This window comes from Ixodes scapularis, unplaced genomic scaffold (genome assembly GCF_016920785.2).
Source record: "Ixodes scapularis isolate PalLabHiFi unplaced genomic scaffold, ASM1692078v2 PGA_scaffold6__148_contigs__length_123643588, whole genome shotgun sequence".
NCBI classification, from domain to species: domain Eukaryota; kingdom Metazoa; phylum Arthropoda; class Arachnida; order Ixodida; family Ixodidae; genus Ixodes; species Ixodes scapularis.
This window is the reverse complement of record NW_024609881.1, coordinates 24,398,637-24,410,724: the sequence shown is the minus strand read 5'-3', so window position 1 is coordinate 24,410,724 and position 12,088 is coordinate 24,398,637. Positions and strand designations below refer to the sequence as shown.

The window sequence follows — 12,088 nt, the reverse complement described above, 5'->3', positions numbered from 1 at the left end:
TTTTCTCATTCATTCCTCATTTTTATCTCAAAATGGCAAAATTGTGGGTGGGTTTCTCTTGTGTGTTACCCTCATAGCTGTCTACCTATCCTGATGTGCTTGAAGGGTGTGCCTGCTTTGTTCTTAATTACGGTGACTGCTCTCTGCATAGGTCCTAGTCATCTCAAGTGGTCCCATGTCTCCTTCGTGACCGTCCATGCCTACTTGCGAACCTGATCACAGCCAGCAATTCTAATGGAACCCATCCAGTCCCTAAGTGTTGGTAAGTTTTTCGTTTCAACCTCTTTCATAAAGAGAGTACAGTGGCTGTCTAGACTACAGATGGTCATAGCCCAAAGCACTGCTTCTTGTACAAATCCGTGCCGATTCGGAGATCCTCCATTAGGGATGCGTCCTCAGTTGAGCCCAGAGCTCAGATGAAAATGTGGAGTGAAACGGATTATGCTTCCCAAAGAGGAAAGCAAGCACTAGGATTGAAGTTAAGAGGAAGTTCATGGCAGCGGGAAATGTGCGTGAGCCAAGGTAAATTTTGAGTTCTTAAGGCCCGTTCACACTCTTGCGACCTCTTAAACCTGGGTTCCTTAAAACTTCTTAAACCAGAGAACACACTGGCGCCATCTATTGGGAAGCAGTGTAAACTCGGCGGACCGGCATATTTTTTTTAATTTCTCGCGCATTATCCTTTCTTTCTTGGCTCGAAAGACTTTTCTCAATGTTATAAACGAGCCTTTCTATGGGTATTACGCACATTTGACCTCGGAAATCCCGCAAAACTTTCGCTCTTGTGAAATGCAGTTCCAGGGTCACCGCATAGATGGCGCCACAATGCCAGTGTGTTCCCTCATTCTAAAAACATTTAACAAGTTTTAAGAGATCTCGTCTCTCTCAGTCGTACTCGGTCGCAAGAGTGTGAACGGGCCTTTATATACCGGAAGGTGAAAGTGAGATAGAGGAAGTGGGCTTTGTGCGAGGTGCCAATGAACAGTGTAGAAAGTCAGCCATTGCTGTCTAATATGTTTTCTTTGCAAAACATGCCACAAACTTTTATTGAAAATTTATAATTTGCGCAAACAGGGAAAACATTTGCTTGCCTTCCAGATGTCATTTGTCACTTGTATTATATATTCTTGCCCATCCGATGCGTTCATTTATGGTTGTTGAGCATGTCGTATTGTTGAAAACATTCTGGAAGGTAGAGGGCAACGCTACATCTGGAGGCCAAGTGAATGTTTTTTTTATTTTTTGTCCAAACTATGGTTTTAAATAAAGTTAACCATGTTGAATTAACCTGAAGCTGGGGTAAAGAGGAAGCATCAAAACATTAACCACAGTCTCTGTTTAATTTAACATGGTTAATATTCACCAGCCCTGCTGCACCCTTACGATATTTTCTCTTAAATAAAGTTTGCAGGGTATCAAAGGGGGGATTGCAAACACTTGCAAACAAAATTTTTTGAGTATTTCTTCATCGGCTAAAAACATGCGTGTTAAGGCCATGCCAGCTTTTCCCATGTTTTTGACATCTAATTTGTTTTCACGTTGTGTGTGTAGGGGGGGGGGGGGGGCAGGGGGATTACAGTTTAGTGATAAATATGAAACGTACTACAAAAGCTTGTAAATAGCGCCGTCTTTTGGAAAGTGCACAAATATGCTTCCAAACTCAAACATAAGCCAGGCTTGTGGTTCAGTTTTGTAGCCCATAACGGAAAGCACAAAAGAAACTTGTATTACCAGGCTACTGCACATAAATATTGAGATAGAGAAAGTAGAACTTTTTTAACAATTCAAAATAAAATTATCGTCTGAGGTAAAGGGGAAGGGGTTACTAAAGACCACAAGTTATTGTTAGAGATATGAAGAGACACTCTGGGTACAGGCAAAGGTAACACCAGAGCATGTAAAGTATGACGAGTCCGTTGCATACCCAAACCGAGGTGGGCTTTTGTATTGCTGTGGGATGGGAGGGATCGATGAAGGAATAGGGGATCTCCAAAAGGTTCAGCAAACTAAGAGAAGGCTGGAAGAATGGTGGGAAAAGCTAAAAAGAGCAAAAAACGATTGAAGAAAAAAGAAAAGAAACTAAGGAGGAAGTTTAGTTATACTTTGGGCAGAGTTCCTCAAGGGTTTGCTCAAATCAAAGTTCCATGCTCCAATTCATCCATCCATCCAGGAAAAAAAATATTGTTCAGCCTAAAATCTTTACACCTAAATCTCACACTATGCTGTCTGTCTAGTTTCCAGAAGGCTGCCTCTCATTTCCAGTTGTTTTCCTTTGAGACTAGCAAAAACTATGGGTAGCACTGACCAAATAATAATGGTAACCTTTTCCCAAGGGACAACAGTAAACTGCCACTGAGGGATGATGTACATTACGTTACGAAAGGCAAAGCTTGCCACCTCTAGGAGGAATGGGCCAAAGTGGTTCTAAGTTTATTGGGGTTTGTAAGGATCAAAGCAAATCTACTGTGTTACACATGAGTGGCACTTCAGTGCATCATCGTGTGGACCCAACAATGGTGTAGAAGGGCTCGGACCGTCGTAAAGTTTGTTTGCGTGCGCTGGCACCATATACCGTAAAATACCGGGCAAGTGCCCACTCAAAATTTAGAGATAATTGCGAAAAAATGGGGCTAGGCACTTGTCCGGTCATCAATTTTATATATTAATGTACTGTGCGTATTTTTTCAGATCTTACAAATGTGGGTGTGGGCACTTAGTGTGATACGGGCAGAGGTGCTGTATTCTACGGTATGTAGCCTAACTGGGATTCTGCTTTTTCTAAATTTATTTTTCGGCTACAGTAGAGGGTGTAATACCTATTTGAGCCACATACCTAAGCTTGCTTCGGGGTGGGAGGATTTGATGAAGGAATAGGAGGCCTCCGAAAGGCTGAAGCAAACTAATGAATGCTGGAAGATTGGTGGGAAGGGCTCAAGGAGACTATTGAATGAAAGACAAAAAAAACAAGAGGACGTTGCTTTATACTTTGGGCACAGTTGCTCAAGTGCTCGCTCAAATCAAATGCCCTGACCTAATTCTTTCACTCATCCATCCAGAAGCAAAAAAATTGTCGAGCCAAGTATCTTTACATCTAAATTTCACACTGCCGTCTTGCTGGTTACCAGAAGGCTACCTCCTATTTCCAGCTGTTTTCTTCTGAGACCAGCAAAAACTCTGGGTAGCACTCACCAAATTATAATGCTAGCTGTTACTCTAGGGACAACAGTACACTGCCGTCATGGGATGATGGCCACTGCGATAAAAATGCAGAGCTTGCCGCCTGGACCGAAATGGTTCCCACTTTATTCTCGTGCATGGTGCTCAAAGTGCTACTCATGAGAAGCACTTAACTGCATTACCTTGTGGACCGAACTATGGTGTTGAAGGGCTTAGAGCATTGTAAAGTTCATTATTACCTGCAGGCATCAAATATGTTTCCATATATTAGTGTTAACGAAATTCAGTTTCTATTTCAGGCTTTTGGGCTATGTAGGGATCACCCTGTCAGCAAATATGTAGGAACAAATTAGTCATAGACAACACATCATAGTAAACACAATGTTGAAAATAAGTGCATATATGTTTATTTGAGCGATTCGCAGTGACTTGTGTAGCACGTGGCTTGCTTGTTCACAGGGTTCGTTGTTTGGATGGGTCAAGCCAGCGTAGACGGTCTCATCATTGGTATATCTGTGGTAGCATTTCGCTATAGAAAAGTAGGAAAGTTTTACAGATATATTTCTTTACGTTAACATCACCTTATGAATGATGGAATGCATAGTATGTAGAAATTCAACATGAAGAATAATTTGTACTTGTTTCACTGAAATAAATGCCAAGTAGCTGTGAGCTACAAAGTAAAGGGGGCCGCCCTTAATTTTCTTGAACCAGGCCTTTGGTCAAGGTCAAGTAAAACAATGTTTTATACAATGCTTCTCTTCCCTTTTCTACCCCTTACAAAAGTAAAAACCTTTGCATCGCCACATCCAGTGCTATGGATTTTTGACAATACAATTTACTACAGAGCCAATCCTAATAGTCTCTTAAACCTGTTTTGTGCAATTTGTCTCTTTAGTTAACACAATAATGTCCTCCCACACTGGCAAACAAATATTGCCTCTTCCACATGTCTTGCAAATTCAGAATACCATTGAGACGTGTTTGTATTTTGTCGTTCGTTGCTCTACAGTTTAGAATCATATGTAACATTAAGTAGCCTGTCGGCATAATAACAGTCTTGTGTGATAATCTTGCTTGAAATCAAGGCTGCAAACTCTGCCTGAGTTGTCTGTAATGTGTACTGTTTCCCTGAGCCTTGCAGATACCTTTTTGAAAGCAAGCAGAAACAGAGTGCCAACAAAGTACTTAGAATTTGCGCACTATCACGCAACACTTTTTTTTATTTATTTGGGTGTATAGAGGGTGTCTCCCAGCAGTATTTGGGCTCAACAAATTTGCAGTGGAAGGCCAATAAACTTTTTAATGTCTTTTGGTGGCACATTTATCATGCTCAAATTTGGTGAGTGCAGGTTTTAGAGAAAAACTGTAGGGCTGAAAATTTGTTATGCACTGAATCAAAACTTTTTTTACAGATGGCGCAACGTAAAGCAAAGACATTGAAGTCTTTTTGAGATGAACACCTAAAAGCAAATCCAGCAGATGAGTGTGTGGCACCATCTTTTAGTGGCAGTTCCAACCAGCTGAGTCTTACCTTTTTGCTCTCTGTACTTTGGCAAAAAGATGTTTTAGCTGAGCTAAAATCTGCACCCATGAAATTTGAATGTAATTAAAGCCCCACCTAAAACAACTTGGTGAAAACTTTCATTGCAGCCAGTTCAGTGGATTCCTTATATAAATTTTGTTATGCTGCTGAGCATGTACCTTTGCACTATTATTTCGCACGACCAAATTTATTTTTCTCGGGATGAACAAGTAGGATAGATCACTGGCAAGATGCAATGATATTAGTGTGAGGTAGGGTTTGTGGGGTTGAGTTGCGGGTTCATCCATCTCAAAATCCAGTTATGCAGGATATCCATTCTTTCTGTGGACAGGAGCCCTGCTTCGAAGAATGCAGCGGGTGCTTCGAGCTCATTCTTTTTATTATCATTTTGACCACCATGCCACACTTGATTACGTACTTGCAAAAACATTTCGCTGAAGTACGATTTGGAAAATGAGCCAGGCAACACAGCATGCAAAGAAACTTTCAAGTAGGTATACCTTTTGGTGACAAATTGCGTAGGGATTAACGGAATATAGTCAGGTAAGATCATGTGACATGCTTTGGGTCGGGGTGACATGTTCTGGGCACCGGAGGTGTATCGCAGTGAAAAGGCGAAGATCTGTTGAAAGATGGGAGGTACAAAATAGTTCACTATGTTTTCAGATTTGTGTACTAAAAAGCAGGCTTCTGACTGCTTTTTTGCCTATGAAATCATATGCTATACTAAAATACAATTCCAAATTTAATTATCCTGACCCAAAAATGTTTATGGCCCATGTTTATCTCTAGCACACTATTGAAAGAGTTAATAGAGCAAACTTTATTTCAGTGCTTCTTAGAAGTGAAGTAACAAAGAAAAAATTAAATTCAACCACTCAGCTAATGCCGAGCTATAATAATGACTGCTTATTTCTAAAACGTGTGGCTATCTTTGCTGTGATTTCCCATGTTCCTAATACATATGAGGCCTTCTAGGAGGAGGAGCTGCACTTTTGGGAGAGACCAGCTGCCCATTCAAAGCCACTGAAGACATCTGGTTCGGGTGCTGTTCCTGCGCCTATGTCAGCAGGGATCGGCATGGAATTGTGAGCCACCTGGTTGCCCATGGTGATGAACTATACAAGTACCAGCACCCTTCCATATCACCTACCTCTAGATCCCGATTGCTTAGTAACACTCAAAAGCAGAAAAGTGATAGGTTATTCAAGTGCAAGTTGTGCCCCCAAGCCTTTTGTCAGAATGGCGATCTGATCTGCCATAATCAAGCACACACTAGTGAAAAGCCATTTAAGTGCAAGGTGTGCCCCCAAGCCTTTTCTCGGAATGGTGATTTGATCTGCCATATTCGAACACACACTGATGAAAAACTATTTAAGTGTGAGCTATGCCCCCAAGCCTTTTCTGTGAAAATCAGTCTGATGCGCCATAATCGAACACACTCAGGTGAAAAGCCATTTCAGTGCAAGCTATGCGTCAAAGCCTTTTCTCAGAATTCTCATCTAACAAGGCATAATCTCACACACACTGGTGAAAAGCCATTTAAGTGCAGCCTCTGCCCCCGAGCCTTTTCTCAGAATAGCGATCTCATTTGCCACACTCAAACGCACACGGGTGAAAAGCCATTTAAGTGCAAGCTGTGCCCCCGAGTATTTTCTCGGAAGGGCGATCTGATCTGCCATATTCGAACACACACTGGTGAAAAGCCATTTAAGTGCAAGCTGTGCCCCCAAGCCTTTTCTCAAAATGGTGCTCTGATCCGCCATAATCTAACACACTCAGGGGAAAAGCCATTTAAGTGTAATCTGTGCCCCCAAGCCTTTTCTGTGAAAATCAGTCTGATACGCCATAGTCGAGCACACTCGGGTGAAAAGCCATTTAAATGCAAGCTATGCCTCCAAGCCTTTTCTCAGAATTCTCAACTAACACGGCATAATTTCACACACACTGGTGAAAAGCCATTTAAGTGCAGCCTCTGCCCCCAAGCCTTTTCTCAGAATAGTGATCTCATTCGCCATAATCAAACACACTCAGGTGAAAAGCCATTTAGGTGCAAGCTATGTCTCCAAGCCTTTTCTCGGAATTCCAATCTCATCTGCCATAATCAAACACACTCGGGTGAAAAGCCATTTAACTGCTAGCTGTATACCCAAGCCTTTGCTCAAAGTAGTAATCTGATCAAATACAATCACACACGGGTCAGAATCCATAGAAATGAAAGCTTAGACTTTGAGCCTTCGCTCAGAATTCTCATTTTGGAAGCCATAATCAAATGCTCTGGTGGAAAGCCATTTAAGTGCAAGTTTTGTGCTAAGCCTTTTCTGAGAATTGTGATCTGCTCATATACAATCTTCACGCAGGTGAAAAGCCATACAAGTGTAATCTGTGTTCCCAAGCCTTGGCTCATTTTGATCTGATCCACCATGAACACACGGCTGTGAAAACCTTATAGTGCAGGCTGTGTGGAATTGCAATTTTATGAACCACACCAAAACACTCTCAGGCAAAACATATACAAATACAACCTTTGGTTCGAATTCTCGACTGGCCAAATTACACATTTTGGTCCACAACAATCAAGTGCACTTACATTGAAAGGTTTATGAATCAGCTGCAAGTTTAGCCTTCCATGCTTTGTAACACTGGAATCATTTCACTCATGCAGAGATATGCACCATTTCAGTTGAAATATTTAAATGCATGTCGTGCCCTAAAATGAGAGGAATGTAGTGCCTTACAAATGACTGAAATGTTCCTGTACATGTTTAATGCCTCTGCCTCGTGTGGCATCTGCCAAAGCACTGGATGACAAACCTGATGGTGATTGCATTAATCAGGTGGCAGGGATTAGCTTTTGCACTGTCGACTTCTCAGAACGGTTAGTTGTATACTACATTGATTGTGCATGCATAGCCAAACTCTTGCATTGCTCACAAGCCTTTCATCTGAATGCTACTGTTTGTAATCACACAAATGTGTTGAGGAGTAGGGAGCAATTCCTTGCCAGGAGTTATCAAGAGGTTGGTTGGGGTAATAACAAACCTTTAACTTTTTCAATAGATTGAAATAGGTCAGTGTAGCTCATTTCAGGTGTTGTTTAATATGTTTGTTTTTACTTTTGTCTATATAAAAGATAGGCACTTGCAGAAAATAAATGTTTGACCAAAGTTTCGTTTGATTATCTAAAAAAAATGTCTGTCAATTTCAATTTTCGTACTGGCTTTTTTCTGCTTTTGAAAACCTGGTACTCTAGTGTGGAGTGTGTTGATGTGACTCAGTGTGCAAAAGAAGGGTGGGTCAGTCCATGGATCAGCTCGGAGGGACAAGGGAAGACGACACAGAAGAGAAGAGATGGGGAGTGCGCGTGCACGGAGAGCATGCGAAGGACTGGCCAGGAGAACGTGCTGGGTCGGAAAGGCACTATCGGCCAGAGCAATCGGCGGCTCGCTCCTGCGGTCTGACCTTGTCCCAGTGAGGGCAGCGCATAGAAATCTACACTGTTTTGTTTCCTACTGCGAGAGCACATGGCACGGTGACTCTTGGGTCATATACGAAAGCCAACCGCTCCCGCTCCTGACTGCCAGCCACAACCGTGGCCCGATAACAGCAGCTACAAAAACGAGACCCGCTGTTGCGCATGGTTGTTCCAAGACATGGTGACTGTTGCATTCCCCTTTCATTTCTTTAACTAAGTTTTCTTTTAGTATAAGCATCTGAACTCCTAATTTCGTTTGTAAATAGATGTTTTAAGAAAAACTAAGGATATGTGTATCTGGTCTATGTTTAACCCTAAAGAACCTTGCTACAATTAACTGGCGTTCACATACTGGAATACAGGCGTGCCGCATCGTGAAGGCGCAGGGTACTGGCGGGCAACCGGTTGAAATCGTCGGATTATGGCGACGTAGGTCAACGTCGGATATTTCGGGGCGGCCACTTTGACAGGAACTTTCAGTTGCAATGTTCGCTAAACCTCACTGCGTGCGACTCCGGCGAATGAAAGCGAGGCCGGGTGCTCAGCAATGGGGAGAAGCCTTTGACGCCCCTCCCAGACAATGTCCCGGATGACTTGTCACAAGGTTCGTTCGTTCGTGTTAAATTAAGATGTTAAGAAAATGAAAGGCGAGACCAAATTGAATTTCAGCAATTTGTGATCATAGAAAAGAAGCTAATCATAGAACATAAAATACAATAAAAAAAAAAGAAATATTTACAGCAGAAGCGACAGTGTTCAGTTTGGTTTCTTCCGGTGGAGGTGTTACTCTTTTAACCTTAGTCTTCGAGTTCCTGTGTGCCGGAGAGAGAATGAAGTTTGGAGGCTCATGGGGCAGTGTCGGGTGTCCTGGGTTGCTCGTACTACTTCAGTTCAAACGGAGCTCGAATGGCTGGGCGGATGTGTCGGCGACTTGGTCTTTCCCCGAACGGAGGTTTCTATGGTCCGCTGCCTTGGAGACTTGATCCGGCGGGTTCTTGGTTACCAGCGACTTGCAACCCAGTCCTTGTTCAGGCCGTTGACCCGAGCACCATGGCCAGGCTGTCAATCGCGGGACGCCTTTTTCGGAGGTCGATGCGGGGCAGAGCAAAGTAGCAGAGTAGTAGTTTGACGTCTGCGACGTCCTGTCCGGGTTTGTCAAAATAGAGCTATTTGCAGATATTTTGTTACCTGGACATCTTCACCTCTTCACTTCGCGTACTCCTCCGGAGTATGTTCCCAGCTCATTCCTCCGAAGTCAATACAATTGTCATAGTTGGTAGAAAACGGCCTGTGCCAGTCGTTTGCAAAGCGACGTAGATGGAAACAAATCGCCGCTGCGTTTTAGATGCAGGAGCGAGCCGACGTTAAAAAAGATATGTTTCAACTACGAGAGTGTCAGCAAGAGCCACGTAAATGCTTGTGCACACTTGGAGCGGACGTACACGTTTGATCGAAGGGCTTCAGGACCGATCTTTCACGAGCACCGGTCGATACTGACGTGACTCTCGGCAAAGAAAGGTGGGACTGGCATTGCGTAGCTCTCACAAACTGTTATAGCCCGACAGTAATGCACAATCGGAAGCAATTGGGCGTGAACGCACCTCCGCGGTGACAAGCGTGTCAGAATAAAAGTGGCCCACTAATAACAAAGTGTACAAACCGTGTTGCAAATGTAATCCATACGGCGTTTATTTGAGCTCCATATCACAAAACAAGGAGATAGAATCGACGACAGCGTTCGTCACTGCTGCCTCGGAAAAGGAGATGACAAGGGCAAGAGAATGACCCCTTAATTGAAATTGAGGTGAGCGATCGAACTATAATACAGAAAGGGTCCAAAAGGGCCGCGCGGGCACGTATTTCATTCAGCAAGCCAGCCGGTCGGTCGTGGGCAGACAGTCTCAGCCAAGGACCGTCGGAGCAACGCCGGCAACGCTGCGACGAGTCGGACTGCCTGCTAGGCTTCGAGCTCGCTCGGTCGGTGGCATCGTTGCTATTGTACCTTTTCCCGGGTGTTTGTGGATCCAGCGTTCATGTTCGTCGTGGCCGGTTTCGAATACTTCCTTCTTTCTTCTTGCTGCTTGAAATCGGGACCCGCGAGAAGAGCACATAAAAAAATAAATGTCCGTTGGTCGACGTTGTAGGTCATGTTGATTTAATCGTGGAAAGACAACTCCGGAGCTGTTGTCCCCCCACCCCAACACTAGACACAGCAACCTGCAACAAGCTCCGCAAAACATAAAAAAAAAAAAAAAAAAAAAAAATTATGCGTTTTTGGCAGTGACGTCACGGGCGTCACTGCCCCGTGTCAACCTCCAAAAAAGGCGTCCCGTTGGTCGCTGGCTGTCCCACCTCGAATCTTTTGTGCTATTCCTTTTTGTGCCTCTTGCGCCGTCTTCCTTTTTTTTGTCCAATTGACATGAACCTCATCACATGGAATGATTTTCTAGCTTTTAATTTTCTCTAGCATGCCTCTCCATTTTAGCAATCAACTCAGCTGGGAACCGATTTTTGAGTGTGTGTGTGTGTGCGCACTGCAGTGGTTCGTGCTCCCAATTCGAACTTTGCTATGCTCGGGGATAACTTTTCTTGGCAATGCAGTCAAAGGCACTGGCACTTATGCCTTTTCCAATTTTGAGCACTGATGGATCTTGCACGTGAGCTCTCTTCTCCGAAAGGCCAAGCTGTCCCCCTACTATAGTCGTATTCCCACACCAAGCACGTTTCATAATTGATAGCGTGTAAATTTTTTATTCTCCATAATGCGTGTTCAACGCTGGCTTGAAGAGAGGTGTATAGAACTGAACGGACTTGAACTCGCTCACATTTGAAGTGTTCTTGCTTCCTTCCCTGCACTGGCATCTTCATAGTCATGTATTTATATGACACCTGCTTTGAGGTATCGCTCTTGTGTTTGGGTGATCTTAATTTTCCGTTGCTATGTATTCTGGTTCTTGATAGTTGTTTCCACTGATCTCTATGTCTGTTTGGATCGCGTTTGCCCGCTCTGCATATGCGGCCACAAACGGCCATCTTTTTGGTAGAGTTATATTACCTCTAACCATGTAGAGCTGGTGCAGCCACTATCATCCATCCATGGCAGACTGTGTTGTGGCAGAAATAGCTGTGGGTTATATTTCGTTCATGATTGAAATTGTTTGACGAAACATCTTGTTGAAACCTGGAGTGAACGGTAGCTTGATTTTTGAGGACCCGGTGAAAGTTTCACGAAATCGCAGCATCGGGGAATAAGCAGCACAGCATGCATCAAAAGTCTCATAAAAAAAGCATCGAAAACAGACGCCGTAACGGCGTCTGCTTCCGATACGAGCTGTGCTTCTTTCCCCTGGTGCTGCGCTTTCGTAGAACTTTCGCCGGGTCCTCAAAGTAGAGGCTACCATTCACGCCGGGTTTCAAGAATCTGTTCTTCAAACAACTTCACTCGAGCACGAGATATCACCCACTGTACAGTGTACTAGATCCACGGCTATTTTATGGCAGCCTGCTGCCATAGCGCTGTCCGCCATATTACACTCTACCAAAAAGATGGCCGACCGTGGCCGCAATGCCGTCCATAGGCGGAGCTGGTCAAACGCGATCAGCAAATAGACATAGAGGGTCAGTAGTTGTTTCTGTGTATCTGTATGTGAGAATTTTCGGACCGTAGTTTTCAAGTACTAACACATCCAATATTTTGCTTGGCTTACTGCATTCTGGGTATTGTTGGTCAATGTGTGCTCAGTATTGCATTGTGTAACGCATTTGTATATATCTTCATTGTGGATTTTTTCTTACTCTCGTTTGTCAAGAATAAATTCTGCAGATAAATGTGTCATCAAAGTTCTGTATTGGCGTTCCTCGCAAATAAAGCTAGACAGTTTGAGCTTCCA

The 12,088-nt window shown here is 43.6% G+C and overlaps 2 protein-coding genes across 3 annotated transcripts in view; one reads left to right on the top strand and one right to left on the bottom strand.

Moving 5' to 3' along the window:
* The window catches only part of LOC120846063 (fatty acid synthase-like), a 21,128-nt gene extending 20,930 nt beyond the window's left edge, over nucleotides 1–198 (bottom strand). Inside the window, exon 1 of the mRNA XM_040217694.1 lies at nucleotides 132–198. Within this exon, the coding sequence (XP_040073628.1) occupies nucleotides 132–198 (67 nt within the window). The remainder of the gene's footprint in view (nucleotides 1–131) is intronic.
* Nucleotides 1–12,088, top strand: part of LOC115328785 (zinc finger protein OZF-like) — a 21,114-nt gene extending 9,026 nt beyond the window's left edge. For both annotated transcript variants that reach the window (XM_029990184.3, XM_029990185.3), the window contains exons 2-3: nucleotides 152–262; nucleotides 5,702–12,088. In XM_029990184.3, the coding sequence (XP_029846044.2) occupies nucleotides 235–262; nucleotides 5,702–6,864 (1,191 nt within the window). In that variant the 5' untranslated portion in view covers nucleotides 152–234 and the 3' untranslated portion in view covers nucleotides 6,865–12,088. The remainder of the gene's footprint in view (nucleotides 1–151; nucleotides 263–5,701) is intronic.